The 14,186-nt window shown below is 34.9% G+C and overlaps 3 protein-coding genes and 1 pseudogene across 10 annotated transcripts; 1 reads left to right on the top strand and 3 right to left on the bottom strand.

Annotated features, from left to right (window-relative positions):
• Nucleotides 1-1,432: 1,432 nt before the first annotated feature.
• Nucleotides 1,433-5,964, top strand: LOC104700382 (actin-related protein 2/3 complex subunit 1A). Of its 6 annotated transcripts, none has more exons than XR_015561457.1 (15): nucleotides 1,433-2,122; nucleotides 2,671-2,759; nucleotides 2,941-3,017; nucleotides 3,166-3,260; nucleotides 3,387-3,456; nucleotides 3,749-3,818; nucleotides 4,041-4,114; nucleotides 4,206-4,248; nucleotides 4,368-4,449; nucleotides 4,582-4,674; nucleotides 4,757-4,842; nucleotides 5,009-5,072; nucleotides 5,295-5,395; nucleotides 5,483-5,541; nucleotides 5,637-5,964. XR_015561457.1 is itself a non-coding variant. In XM_010415900.3 (15 exons), the coding sequence occupies exons 1-15, from the start codon at nucleotides 2,053-2,055 to the stop codon at nucleotides 5,702-5,704; spliced, it is 1,137 nt and encodes a 378-aa protein (XP_010414202.2). In that variant the 5' UTR covers nucleotides 1,693-2,052; the 3' UTR covers nucleotides 5,705-5,964. The 6 variants fall into 6 exon arrangements, 2 of the variants coding, with proteins under 2 accessions (XP_010414202.2, XP_010414203.1); XR_015561458.1 differs by having other exon boundaries at nucleotides 1,693-2,122; nucleotides 4,368-4,445; nucleotides 4,582-4,670; XR_015561459.1 differs by having other exon boundaries at nucleotides 1,693-2,122; nucleotides 4,368-4,445.
• Nucleotides 5,965-6,138: 174 nt separating this feature from the next.
• On the bottom strand, nucleotides 6,139-9,021 carry LOC104700381 (ubiquinone biosynthesis O-methyltransferase, mitochondrial). 3 transcript variants are annotated; one of them, XR_015561461.1, is made up of 9 exons: nucleotides 8,603-9,021; nucleotides 8,159-8,248; nucleotides 8,009-8,087; nucleotides 7,689-7,766; nucleotides 7,343-7,391; nucleotides 7,178-7,232; nucleotides 6,888-7,037; nucleotides 6,704-6,784; nucleotides 6,139-6,513 (listed from the first exon to the last, which is right to left on the bottom strand). XR_015561461.1 is itself a non-coding variant. In XM_010415899.3 (9 exons), exons 1-9 carry the CDS (start codon nucleotides 8,875-8,877, stop codon nucleotides 6,394-6,396), a joined length of 972 nt encoding a protein of 323 aa, XP_010414201.1. In that variant the 5' UTR covers nucleotides 8,878-9,017; the 3' UTR covers nucleotides 6,139-6,393. The 3 variants fall into 3 exon arrangements, 1 of the variants encoding a protein (XP_010414201.1); XR_015561462.1 differs by having other exon boundaries at nucleotides 7,684-7,766; nucleotides 8,603-9,015; XM_010415899.3 differs by having other exon boundaries at nucleotides 7,178-7,227; nucleotides 8,603-9,017.
• A 1,108-nt stretch (nucleotides 9,022-10,129) lies between these two features.
• On the bottom strand, nucleotides 10,130-12,820 carry LOC147940897 (uncharacterized; the record flags this gene model as incomplete). Its single annotated transcript, XM_087458308.1, has 5 exons — nucleotides 10,130-10,437; nucleotides 10,578-10,629; nucleotides 11,993-12,253; nucleotides 12,347-12,456; nucleotides 12,535-12,820. Coding segments are annotated over 5 exons (1,017 nt in total), but the record flags the coding sequence as incomplete, so codon positions are not given.
• A 128-nt stretch (nucleotides 12,821-12,948) lies between these two features.
• LOC147940896 (uncharacterized) lies at nucleotides 12,949-14,141 on the bottom strand (annotated as a pseudogene).
• Between the last annotated feature and the right edge of the window lie 45 nt (nucleotides 14,142-14,186).

The following is a 14,186-nucleotide window of genomic DNA, read 5'->3' as shown; positions in this document are numbered from 1 at the left end:
CGACGTCGTAATTATGTTTGCATGCAGTGTTGCAGTTGATGATGTTATGGATAAAATCGAGGATCATAAACCACGGTTAATAGAAAGTTTTATTGGAAAGTGTACACAAAGAATGATTGGTTAATCATTAAAAGAAGTAACTATTTGAGATAGTTCAGTCTCTTAAAGAGATAATATTTGGATTTGTAGTCTTTACACTTGAAAGTGTAAAATGAGTGGGACATAAGGGGATTATTATGAGAAATGCACTCTCATATGGTGGAAGCAAGAAAAAGTCTTGATGCCTTTTTTTTGACACCTTTGGAGAGAAAAGTGTGAGAGTTTATCTATATGAGAGAATCATGTGTGTAGATCATTGTTGATCTTAGAGATCTCATAGTGGGTTGAAAATAAATCGGCAACAAGCTAAGAGAATATCTTATGGTTGTGTAAATCCGAGATTGAACACTAGTTGTAAATGTGTTCAAGAAATATTTTCAACAAAGTTTGAGGATGTAGGCATTTGCTGAACATTGTTCAAAGAAAAATTATATGTGCATCTTATCTTTTCAGCACTTACAAGTGGTTCTTGTTAAAAGGAAGGTACAAGAACAAGTGCAAAATATGTTGATGATGAAAATATTATCTGATCTCCGGTAGCAACAATCAATGATGAAATATTACTCCTGAAAGATGGAGAAACCGGATTGTATAAGATCAGATCTTTCATGAAATTTTTTGAGGTTATTGATTTGACATATGATGAATGAGATGTTATCTCAAGATGCTTACATCATCTTACATAGAAAAATGGTCTTGAAGCACCATATTAAGAAGAAGAGTTGAAAGAGAAAGTTTTACAAGGAGATTATGAATAACTCTTATATATAAGATGATTGTTTAGAAAATTGTATGTAATAGAAGATTTGAGCTTAAAGTTCAAATAGATCTTCTATACGAAAGGGGTTCAAATGACTTGAAGTTCAATGACCCGAGAGAATATATGATGATTATATGAGTTCTGTTTATAACAGTTCAGAAAAGATGATATATATGATCATAATGTATAACTTGCAGATGATGCTTTCAGGGGGAGAAAATGATTATGTGCGTGGTTGTACTCTTTTTCCCTTATCATGGTTTTTTATCCCAATGGGTTTTTCCTTGAAAGGTTTTTAATGAGACAACAAAGAACACGCGAAAGATAAACACCTGATAAGGAATATTATGATTCCAATGGTGAAAGACTATCATCTTCAAAGTTTTTGACATACATTGATGAAATCGTGGGAAACAAAGATAATGATAAAGATGAGTCACTTGCGAGATCCATGACCAATAGAAGAATGACGATACACGTTTACTACAAATTCGTTTAAGTGAAGATTAGGTGAACCATTACCAAAGCGTTTCCAACCACTACTTTTAAGAAGCTACTTCATCATATTAGATCGGTCATCTCGAAGATTTCAAGTGATGTACTCATGAGGGGGAGTAAAAGCACGCTGCACTCTTTTTCCCTTAACCATTGTTTTTCCTACTAGGTTTTCCTGATAAAGTTTTTAATGAAACAGTATTTCACATGCACATTTGGGACTACATTTTTATAATGGTCATCCAAGGGGAAGTGTTATAAATATATTGTATTATATGAATACCCATTATTAATCCATTAATATAAACCCTAAACTCTAATATATATCCCTATATATCATATAGAAAAATGAATAATACAATATAACAATTCCCTATACCTATTCTTTTCAACAGGTTTAGACTTGAGAGGAAGATAGAAATTTGATTTGGTCATAAAAAAAGATTTGGTTTTTAGAGTAAAAGACAAACAAATACATCTCTATCTCTCTCTTTCACTTCACGTCTACGAGGCAGTGTCGTCGTCGTCGACCTCTGGATCTCATCGGGGTTTCATCAATCTCCTCCGCTTCATCCTCCGTCGATCTATTCACCGTGTAACGCACGTAGGTGTCTTGAGATATCGATTTGAGAGACTCTACACGGTTAAATTTACAACGCATTCTCCGCCAGAAAAAAGAAAAAAAAGGATCATCAATCATGGCTGCTGTGGATGTTCATCGTTTCGCTGAGTCAATCACTTGCCATGCTTGGAGTCCTGATCACTCCAGTATGTTTCCCATCTCTCTCATTTTTTGGGTTGCTTTTGCTTCTGTTCCTTCGCTTTTATTTCATTTACCGTTTGGTCTTTGGGGAGATGAGAAAGGAGTTATGGGTGGTAGCAGAAACTAGAGATTCAGATCATGTTTTCAATTCGGAAATATTGGAACTTTTGAGTTTATGAACTTGCCACTTATTGGGATTCAAATGACTTGTAATTCCCTGGGATTGAGGATTCTGGGGTCAATGTTATATATGTCCCTTGTGTTTTTTTTCCTTCTGGGTTTCAATGTTTAGAAACATGAGCTTAATGGAATTGGTTTATGCATCATTCTAGGTACATAAAGATTGATTCTTTCAAATATACATTCTTAGTAGTTTAGGTTCAACTTAGCAAGAGAGCAGTTGAAGATTCCTGAGAGATGCTAGGTAGGGTTTAGGAATAGTTGGTATCTAGTATTAATTGATTAGTTTTACTAAACCGATGAACCCAGTTTCTTGTAATCCCTTAACCTAACCATTTATGTGCTGTGACATTTGTTTCGTTTTTCTTTGTAGTGGTTGCTCTGTGTCCTAACAATACTGAAGTTCATATCTATAAATCATTATCTCAAGACCAGTGGGAGAGGTTACATGTCCTCCAAAAGGTGAAAACTTTCTCTCTCTATCTGAAACTAATGAACCTGCACTCCTTTCTTTCCTCATTCTCTACTTTCATATGTTTACTTATTCTCATATAACTGATCACTTGTCACTGAAAAGTGTTCTGTAGACAGCTTAAATCTCCCTTTAGAACATCGTCATGATTATTGTTTTGAATTGTTGCAGCATGACCAAATTGTTTCTGGAATAGATTGGAGCTCACAGTCCAACAAAATCGTCACTGTTTCTCATGACAGGAACTCGTAAGTTGCAACCTTTGATATACTTTGAGGAAATTGTCCATTTGGGTAACCTTGCACTTCGCTTTATGCTGTGAGAAACTCCAAACCTGTTATTCTTAGTTCTTCCCTGCTTTAATTCGTGAAACTGAGTTTATAATGCTTCTTGAAGGTACGTGTGGAGTCTCGAAGCTGGTGAATGGGTACCAACTCTTGTTATTCTTAGACTAAATCGTGCTGCACTTTGTGTCCAATGGAGTCCAAAAGGTAAATGTATCAGATCCAAAAATTTCTGAGTTTAAGCTTAATTACTTATGTAATATGTACTGTACTTTTCCTATCATTTCTATAATTTCTAATTTACGGTCCCATCTTTTTGTTCAATATCCTTAGAGAACAAGTTTGCTGTTGGAAGTGGTGCTAAAACAGTTTGTATATGCTATTATGAGCAAGAGAATAACTGGTAATCTCTTCTTCTGGTTCTAATTATCATTTTTTGGCATGTTGCATGAAATTTTTGCTGTGGATGGTGTTGTCGGTCTAAGAAAGTGGTATCTTATTAACACCGATTATTCCAGTTATCTTGGCATGCATAACTGTGAATTGTGTAGAGGTTTTGCCAGGATCTGGAATATGTGCAATCCTCGCAATATGTGCATACTGTAAATCAGGATCCGGAATGTGTGTATATTATTAGTTTCATTAAAGTTTCGCCATTTTGGTAGGCTGACATTGTTTGGCTTAACTGTTCTCAGGTGGGTCAGTAAACTTATTCGGAAAAGGCACGAATCTTCAGTCACATCTGTTGCTTGGCATCCTAATAATGTGAGTGCAATTAACATAACCTCTTGTACTTCATGTAGCCAAAATATGATGCAGGCTCTGTGAATGCTTTCTCTACCAAATAATAGTATAACTTGGCGACTGGATAGAATATAAAGTACATGAGCCCTAACATAGAATATCAATCTCCACAAACTAGTTAATCTTCTAAATCATTGTAGCTGTTTGTGTTGCTGTGTTCTCTGATTGTCTGTTTTGCATCAGATTCTTCTGGCAACGACATCTACAGATGGAAAATGTCGGGTATTTTCAACATTCATCAAAGGAGTTGACACAAAGTATGCTCATTACTTGAACATCTACCTTTTAAAACATTTTTGCAAACATGGGGCAGTTTCTTATTTGTCTTCACTCAATCGGTTGATACAGGGATTCAAAAGCAGCCTCACCAGCAGAAACCAAATTTGGGGAGGTTCGTTTGGCAGGCTTTCGTTTAGTAAATATTGTGATGTGTATGCCATATATCTGTTCCCTCTACTCTTTCATCTAATGTTACGGAGCTTTTTTTCTGTTGTATCTTTGTTGAAACAGCAAATCTTACAGCTTGATCTCTCATATTCTTGGGCGTTTGGTGTGAAATGGTCTCCTACAGGAAACACCTTAGCTTATGTAGGTCAGATTTTTTTTCTAAGACTTGAGATGTCTGTCCATTGCACTCTACTGGAATTATAGAGTGACTTCAACTTGGTTGCATAATTTTTACTTCCCTCTGTCTCACTTCCCTAGTTTCTGTAATCTTGTATAGGTCATAGCTCCATGATATACTTTGTTGATGATGTTGGTCCTTCTCCTTTAGCCCAAAGCGTTGCATTCCGAGATTTGCCTCTTCGTGATGTGGGTCAGCATCCACTCTTCTTTTACTTTTGAGAAACTGGTCTTCTCCATGTGTTATGTCCTGATACGATATGTTGCTATTTCAGGTTCTGTTTATTTCTGAGAAAATGGTGATAGGCGTTGGATATGACAGCAACCCAATGGTATTTGCCTCAGATGATACTGGAATATGGTGTGTAGCTCTCTGAATCATCTGCTTATTTTTCTCTTAGCCGTTTGCATACTATAAAATCCTTCAATTCTTTTGCTCTTCTTAAATCGCAGGCCGTATAGTTAGGTCTGAAATGATTCACACATTGATGATTGCCTTGTTTATAAGTTTTTGTTTATGGTTGTAGGAGCTTTATTAGATACATCGGAGAGAAGAAAGCTGCATCTTCGAATTCCAGTTACAGTTCGCAGGTACCAAATTTTCCTTCTTATATTTGTTGGTAATATGTCTGCTTTTAGCTGACTAGTATAAAATATGATTGAACTTTAGCTTATCACTGAATTGTTCATCTAAGATAGTAGTCTTTCGGGTTAGTCTAGTTGCTACTTTTTTTTCTTGGATTTACTACGTTCAACTTGCATTTTGTTGTTGTGTTGTGTCTCACCCATCTGTTCATTATGTTATGTTTTCAGTTTTCCGAAGCATTTGGGAAATTCTACGGTAGTCAATCAAAGTCTGCAACAGCCAACGATGCATCTGAATCACGTGGAGGCGTTCATGATAATTGCATAAAGTAAAATTCCTCTTCAAACTGTCTTAACTATTTCAGTCCATTGAATGTTAAGAGACTGACGCATAACTTTTTACCTGAAACTTGCAGTTCCATTGTGTCTCTGAGTAAAGCAGGGAGTCCCAAAGTAATGCGATTCAGCACTTCAGGTCAGTCACTAATTTAAAAAGGAATCAGCCAATTTAATTCTCAAAAAAACTAAATCAGCAGTTTCATTTACTCGCATATCGGTTTGCTATTTTAGGATTGGATGGGAAAATAGCGATATGGGATCTGGAGAACATGGAACAAGAACTTGGCAATCAGGTTTAGTAAACCCAAAAAAAAATAAGCATATCTGGAGCGTAAGCAAGGTTTTACTGAATTTGTATATCAGATTTTTTTTCCAACTTAAAGCCAGCCTTTTTAACCCTTTCCAATTTCATAATTGTTTCACTTTGCAAACTACAACAATAAAGTTGCAGTGTTAGTAGTTTTGAGCTATGTTCTTCACCTTTGGATCTTTGTAATATCTTGAATGCTTTATGACTTGATTTATTATAGTCGAAATGTGTAATACCTGTCTTTAAGTATATGTTACCATTTTACCAAAAGCAAAAAGAAGAAAGTATATGTTACCTTTTCAGCTTCTGTCAAATCAAATAATACGAAAAGATGAGTTTTGTATCTCTTTTGTATACAACGAAAAGGAAAATAGTAGTTTTTGTCCTCCGGACGTATTTCCGTGGGAAATGTACTCTAAAATATCAACAAACAGAACCAAATCTTATAGTCTCAGATGATATTAAGTATAAACCGGAAGAACAAATCTGCTGATGCAAAACAGACAAAACTAACATTTGGAATGTTCCCCTAACCATTCCTACTTATTGTAAATTTAACTACTGCCCGTGTTTTGAGCTAATTACTTCCAGAATACCTATAACTAAAAGCTTTTTAAGCATAAACTAGAGATGTAACTGAGAAGCAGATTTGCAGAGAAGCACAACTCGAACGATTGATTATATGCTTTCAAGATCCTTCCTTTTGGTCCCGTAAGCGATGAAGTTGACACTAATATCGTCTGACAATAACCATCTTCCTGTTATCGGGTTGAACACAAATCCAGCCATCTCTTTCACCTGCAATCCATAATTTCCTGGTTATCATTACTACCACAATGCATCAGATGAACAAATGAACAATCCTTCTTTTCTTGATATTATTACTCGTCCACATCGAGACATGTGTACTTTTGTATCGTTTCAGTAAGCTAAAGATTAGTAAATGAGATTGACATAAGCGTTATAGAATGGGGAGGGATTGCCTTACATCGATTGAAGCACGTTGTAATATCATAGTAACTTCTTCAGGAGTTAGAAAACTTGACCACTGGTGCGTGCCTTTAGGAAGCTGCAGGTGAATTATTATTAAAAAAAAAAACAAATGTGAAACCAGTAACACAGGTTGCGAAATTGCTAAAAGAAGATAAAGAGATTCAAAACTGAAAATTTACCCAACGTAGAATGTACTCTGCTGCAACAATGGCTGATGCATATGCTCGCATAGAGCGATTAATTGTAGAAAGTAAGGTGGCCCCATTAGGGATGGTCAATGCTGACAACGACTTGCAAAATTCTGCAGGGTTCGCTACATGCTCGATGACCTTCATTGTACAAAATCAAAAGTCTTGTCATGAAAAATGAAATTGGAAATGAGAAATAGAAAGATATACATTAAATATTAAGGAAGTTTGAATAACGAAAAGGTCCATGCTGAAAGGTTAGATGGTCCAGACAAAAGTACCTCTAAGGCAAGAACAGCATCAAACGTCCTCCCTTCATCCACCAGCTTTTCTGCGCTAGAAAAAAATATTATTTAGCGCTAAAGCATAGAAGAGATAACAGAGAATCAGCTTCTGTAAAAGATTCCATGAAACTTTGATCATCATCTAAGATTAGTAAAAAATACCTGCTGTAGTGCATTGATATTCAATCGTTGAAGTCACTGGATCCATATCCTGCAGAGATATTTTTATTGATATATAAGAAAGAATAGAAATCAAGATAGAGAAGGGGTTTTATGAACTTGAGTCCTACGCAATGATGTGAAAACATGTTACAACATGTCAAGTATTATGAAAGCTGCCAACATGAACTGCTAATTTTGACAGTACTGAAGTGTAGAGTTCGAATAAAAAGGTACTCAAGGAGAATATTACACCATATGGAGTACACAATTGTACTTAGCATAAAAATACATCCACTGTATAAGCTATCTGAATGATTAATGATACAAATAAAGTAAGAGACCTTACAGCGTGAAGACGAGCAATTTTGACATTCTTATCTACAGCATCAACTCCTGTGACAGTTGCTCCCATCCGTGCTAGAGGCTTCAAAGAAAGAAAAAAACAACAAGACACCGTTCACCAAATCTTCATTATAACTAACAACAATGTCATTCCACGTGTAACCATAAACGCTCAACCACCAAGCCCAACAGGAGAGATTGCCAAACTCAACACACTATTCAGTGTCATCTACTTGCTAGACCCTAGACTGGTTCTTCAAAAAAAGGAAAAATAAAAAAAAACATATGCCAACTAACGTATACATGAACTGATACAAAATATACCTCAGAAAGTAGTCCTCCGCCACAACCTACATCGATAAATCTCAGTCCTTTAAAAGGCCTAGCAGAACTCGGATCCTTACTGAGAAGAAAAAAAGGTTAATACAACAGAGCATGGTAGAAAGAAAACAAAATCATCCACAAGAAATGAACCTGAAATGCCTGCATAAGGTCGACCGGATGAAAGCCAAGCGTGTTGGATTCATTAGATGCAACGGTTTAAAGGGTCCTTCAGAATGCCACCTTCATATAAGAACAGAGGAAAATAAATCATGTAAAACCCCTCAAGACTCAAGAGTCTATATTTTACGAAACCAAAAATACATTTCTTGAGTTAAGCTTAGTAAACTTATCACATCATCTACAACATTACCTTGAATATACATAGTCTACCCGAAAAATACAAGATTCAATTGCAAAAACAAAACCAAATTGTTCCAAAACAACTTTAACAAGAATCAATCTCAATCCAAAATATAAAATCCAAAACTTTACTAAGCAATCAAATTTTTGATCATTTCCTAGAAATTACATTCCTCTACCATGCATTACAGCTCTGTAAATTTCATTCAAATTATAAAATAAACGAGAACGAACCAGGTATCAGCAATGGCAGAGAATTTGGCAAGTTCATCTTGATTCAAAGATGTTGTTGAAGATGTGTTTCGGCTTTTACTGGAAGCTTTGCTTTCAAGCGTTTGCACTGTCTGATGCGAAGAGGGTAAAGATGCAGCCGAAGCATCAGTATCTGAAGTCGAGAACAGCCGCTTGTGAAGTAAACACGACGGAGGAGGTGTGATTGGGGAAGAAGATACGCGACGAGCAGAGAGAAGAAGCCTTTGCAGTTGATTCATCGGTTTCGAAAACAACATCTCGAAAGATCAGAGATTGGCAGAGGCAAAGAGAAATCGATCGCGAGTTTCGGTAGCGGCGGTCGGTGGTTACTGACGTCGAATTCGCCGTCGGCGGAATGAACATGTGAAATTGAAGTGAAAAGTGCAAAATGTTCCAAGGTTGTAATCTTAATGGGCCACATATTAAAACTAAATGGGTCTATCTGGGCCTATACCATTGTAAGCCTAAAAAATATGACATTGATAATCAGAAATTAAAAAATTAGAGATTTAAATAATTTTAGATTTAGATATAACGCTGTAGAATTAGGGTTTGTGATTTAAATTTTATTATTTAGAGTCAAGGGTTTAAAATTTAAAATTTTGACTACATTATTAATTTAAATTTTTTTTACCATAAATCATATCAACTTCCTTAAAATCTATCGAAATTTCAAATGTTCTAGCTAAATCCCATAAAATCCTTCAAAATCATTGTTTCAATACATCTCTTATCACCACAAGAAATATGAGCTTCGGTCACACACGGATAATGTTACTAAAAGGTTTTTGTAGCGCATTTGAAAACGCTGTATAATGAGCAGCTACAGTAGACCCCCCTCTACCATAGCAGTTTTTACGCGATATAGTAGATTCACCTATTATAGCGCTAATAGTCTGCTATTTTATATTATTAACTAGCGCTTAGTTTGTGCTATTATGTTTATTTTTATAGCAAACATTTCGTGTTGTGTAACTTGTAATGATAATACATTATATGTGCTGGTGGATGTTGTTTCCTGACATTATGGTTCTCGAATTTAACACTATAGTAGCACAAAATACTTGCTATGGGAAAGTGTTATTGGAAAGCGGTTTCCTTTTGCTATTGTGTAGTTTTTAATGGCTACTATACCTTGCGATACCATTATTTACAATAGCATTTATCAATTGCGGTTTAATAATGTATTCCAGCATTTTTCTCGTGCTATAATATAAGTTTTCTTGGCTTTTATTTTGTACTATGTAATATTTATCATGACACTGAGAAAATTCTGTTTATATTGCAATTTGGATCTATATTTAACCTATATTGCATATATATTGAGTTGCATAATAATTTGTTATTTGAAACATTGAGTTGCACAAAATGCAATTAGCTTTAATTTATGAAAGTCAATGACTCATAAAAACAATCATATTACATAAAGTTAACTTAACAAAATGTAAACATCACATGAACTAAAAAAACATGAACTCGCTCTAAGAATGGTTACCATGCCATTATTATTCAAAGAGTCTTGCAGTTTGAGGGCACTCCTTTCTCTACTTTTGGGCGTTTCTTACCAGTGTTGTTGCGTGTATCCTCCACAATGTTTCTCCAAACTTGCTTGTATAGTGGATCAATGTCTTCTTCCTCTAGTTCGATGCGTATTAAGTAGCCTAGGTGAGCACAGGACCTTCTAAACTCTAGCTTTGTTATCTCCTTCAGTTCATCATCCGCATCAGTTTGTTGATCGTTGATTGCTTGTTGTTGTGTATGTTGTCTGAGTGTTGGTACAACGTTCTTAGCGGGGAGGCCGCATATGAGTCCTTTACCTTCCATTTAAGTAATAGTTTATGCAGTACCAGATATGATATTGTTTAGATATGTTTATTTTTAATCAACAACCATAACAATCAAAAGAAAACAATATAATTCAATATAAAAGAGTACAACCTTTGATAGAATGACGAACATGTGATATCTAGATCTGAAACCTGAAAATGAATAGATCTGTCAACAAGAATCTACAAAACACCATAAACAATCTCAACAGTCAAAATATTCAATATCCAGATTTCTTTTTGAAACAAAGAATCAGAAGATTCGAGAAACAAGCAATAGAAAGAGAAAATAAAACCTTTAGATTCGGTGATGGTGAAAGAGATGATATGAGTTCCTCTTTAGATTCAATCTGTGTTTTTTTGGTGTTTGGCGATGGTGAAAGAAGCTTCGAGATTGAGAGTTTATTGGGTTTCCTTGGAGAAAAGTAGATATCGAGATGATGAAAAGTTAATAAAAAAAGAGCTGATTAATGACCGTTAGATTTATTCTAATCAACGGTAGATATGAATAATTTGGTAATCCACACCTTAATCAATTAGCCAATGAGATAATTGTTTCACGATTTGTATGTTATTAGTATAGTATTATGTTATTTTTCTGTGTATTAATTTTGGAATATGGTGTAACAGTTAAATAAAAATTAAAGTTTCATATGGTAAAGCTAGTTTAATTTAAAATTGAAAAATATATTTTTACATTGTTAATTTGTGTAGAATGCTTTCAACTAAGAGATTTAGGGTATAAGGTTTAGGGTATAGGGTTTGGGATTTATATCTTATATTACTATATGATTTAAATATTTATATATAATGCTAACTAATATTAATAATTCATAATTATGTACAAATATACATAAAATTATATTTTTACATTGTTAATTTCATGTTTCATATATTGGTGTATAATGCTTTCAACTAAGAGATTTAGGGTATAGGGTTTGAGGTTTATATCTTATATTACTATATATATGATATAAAGATTTCTTTTTAATGTTAATTAATATTAATAATTCATAATTGTTTCATCAATATTTATTTATTGTTAATATTTGTTTATCTTTTTTCTTAATTTTTTCAAAACTATTTGGTTTATTTATCTATTGATGTTAATTTTGTGTATATATCCAAATTATTGCCCCTAGCTAATAATATAACTAACGTTTTTAAAATTGGCTTATTATTATTATTATTATTATTATTATATTTTGAACAACCAATTTGGCTTATTATCTTTCTATATATTTTTTAAATAAACTTCAAACATGTTAAAAAGAAAAATTAAATAACTTGTCCCATTTAAATTAATATCTGAAACATATAAATTCTGATTCAACCTTATTATCCAAAAATAAAAACAAAAGGACAAAGACCAGTGTATGTCACAAAACAACACAAAGTACTCATGTCTTTAAACTACAAAACATGTTCCCCACTCGGACACATCACTTGTCCTCATTCATTCCTGCTGAACTCAAAAAAAAAATTAGTCAGTAGTTGTTGTTGTCATCATATTTTGCACACATGTAAAATTAAAGTATATACCCACCATTACAATTTTATCTTCTGGCCAGGCAAGGCAAGATCCATGTGCATTTTCCATATATTCGATTTCAGGAGTTTGCCTCCAAACTGCAGCATCTTTAACAATCACAACATCCACCCATACTCGACAAGCATTAGGCCCCAACTTAACGTGATGTACCTGTTGATTAGGATCTCTAGACGACCAACGTCCTTCAGCAACAACGAGATTCTTTCCGGATATATCCATCAACTTGCATTTTTGATTTTCTTTGTTGGCGAGACGCTTCAAGAACAACCAGCAAAAAATAATTTCAGAAAGCAGCAACCAGCAAAAAATAAATCCATACAACAAGAACAACCACAACCAATTATGTACCTGTGATTTCTGACGAGGAGATGCCCCTGTCAGAGATGGTTTTGTTTTGAATAAAGGTTTCTTCAAAGGAGCTTTTGGGGTTTCTGGAGACTTGTCCTCCTGATAACTTGGACTTGCTGAGTTAGTCAAAGATACAGGAAGATTCGGAGATTTAGCAATTACATTGAACATCTCATTATGAGATCTTATGCTTCCTCCCTTAGATGTAGATTTCTCAATAACAGGGGATTCATTCGATGTTGTCTCAATCACAACTCTATTTGTAGGCCATGATATAAAACAGTTTAAAGAATCCTGCAAAGTTCTCATCTCGACTGTAGCCCTCCATAGCCATGCACTTGTGTTTAAAACCGAATCCACATAAACTTTGAATGCATTTGGACCAATAGGAAGTCCATTTACCAACGCTTTTGGTTCTCGAGACTGCCATCTGCCTTCAGCTACAACTTCACCATTCTTACCCAAAGCCTTGAATTTGCATCTGTTTTTTGAACTTGTGATAGGGCTCTGTGGAACAAAGGTACAATACAGTAAGAAGGATTATTTCAGGAAGTGTAATCTACATACAAAAACAATCAATAAAAGATACTTAACCTTAGGTGCAATGTCTTCTGCAATGCCACCTTCACCTGGAACAATAATAAACATAACATACAATCTTTTCAGCCGCATCGACATTTACAGGAGTACCATCCTTCTTAGTACGTGACTCGATCCACACTTTTGCTCTTGTCACCTGGGATGGGTCTGAGCTTTTCTGGATTAAATCTTCTCTCAATCTCACCATTCCTTTACGGTCACAACAATGAGGAATCTGCTTCTTTCTTTTCATCTTAGCTGAATCACTTATTACCTTAAATGCTTTACTAGTCTTCTCTTTGACAAACTTACACCATTCTAGAACAGTTATATTAGGTGGTTGCAGACCCATTCTATCTTTAATGTTATCAGCTCGTCTGACCGCTGTAACAAGGCGTGATTTTGCGGATCTCCATAGATCTCTCATCTGACCAAATGCAGCAGTTTTCTTCCAAGGTTGGTCAAGATCAAACCTTGCCTGCATTCAAATAAATAATTACTATACACAAAGCAATTATATTTAAAAGAAGCAACATGGTTCAGTAATTAAAACAATACCTCAATAGATTTCCATAAAACAGTTTTGATATCTTCACTTACTTTCCTCCAATCCGGGATTGTGAAAGGAACATGTTCCCGTACTAGTGTACCTAAATATGATGCAAAAGGTATTGATCCTGGACCACAAGGTTATCCCATGATAGTATACTCAACGTGAATCTTTTCATTTGGATCCTTGGCGATGTTTTTCATCTTCGTTGGTCCTCGCTTCCTTTTACACTTTGGTTCATCAACATTTTTAGCAACATTCGGAGCATCATCATGCTCAGCAGCATCATCTTGACTTTGGTTAAGGTTGACAAGTGTGACTTTGGTTAAGGTTGACAAGTGTGAATCCTTCTTCTTCCTTTACTCTATTACCTATATTTGCCCATTGGCACTTGAATATAGGAATGTAGAAGACATTGTAATCAAACAGTATAATATCCACCACTCTGCCGTAGTAAGACACAACATCAACCATTGGGGAATTGTCTTTTGCACTAGCTATACACATTGTTGTGGCCTCATGCAACACACCATAGTTTTGAGTTTGCCTATCAACCGAGACTGTATGAAACCGATTGCCATTGACTATGTAACCCGTGTAAGACCTTGCGCATAGACGAGGACCATATGCTAACCACTTAAGTGTATCTTCATGTTCAGAAGTCATAGGTATCTGTTGTCAAGTATCATTTACTATATTGTAAAATAATAG

Source organism: Camelina sativa, chromosome 7 (genome assembly GCF_030686135.1).
Source record: "Camelina sativa cultivar CO46 ecotype springtype chromosome 7, ASM3068613v1".
In the NCBI taxonomy this organism is placed as follows: Eukaryota; Viridiplantae; Streptophyta; class Magnoliopsida; order Brassicales; family Brassicaceae; genus Camelina; species Camelina sativa.
Note: the sequence above shows the minus strand (reverse complement) of the source record. Positions and strands in the feature narration are given on the sequence as shown.

Excerpts from the sequence above, each read along its gene's own strand:
- LOC104700382 (XM_010415900.3), top strand. The coding sequence starts at position 2,053 with ATGGCTGCTGTGGATGTTCATCGTTTCGCTGAGTCAATCACTTGCCAT. Across the intron at positions 3,018-3,165 it reads GTTTCTCATGACAGGAACTC|GTACGTGTGGAGTCTCGAAG; the intron begins GTAAGTTGCAAC and ends TGCTTCTTGAAG. Across the intron at positions 4,671-4,756 it reads GAGATTTGCCTCTTCGTGAT|GTTCTGTTTATTTCTGAGAA; the intron begins GTGGGTCAGCAT and ends TTGCTATTTCAG.
- LOC104700381 (XM_010415899.3), bottom strand. The coding sequence starts at position 8,877 with ATGTTGTTTTCGAAACCGATGAATCAACTGCAAAGGCTTCTTCTCTCT. Across the intron at positions 7,767-8,008 it reads GCGGAGGACTACTTTCTGAG|CCTCTAGCACGGATGGGAGC; the intron begins GTATATTTTGTA and ends CTTTCTTTGAAG. Across the intron at positions 7,038-7,177 it reads ATGCTGTTCTTGCCTTAGAG|GTCATCGAGCATGTAGCGAA; the intron begins GTACTTTTGTCT and ends TGTACAATGAAG.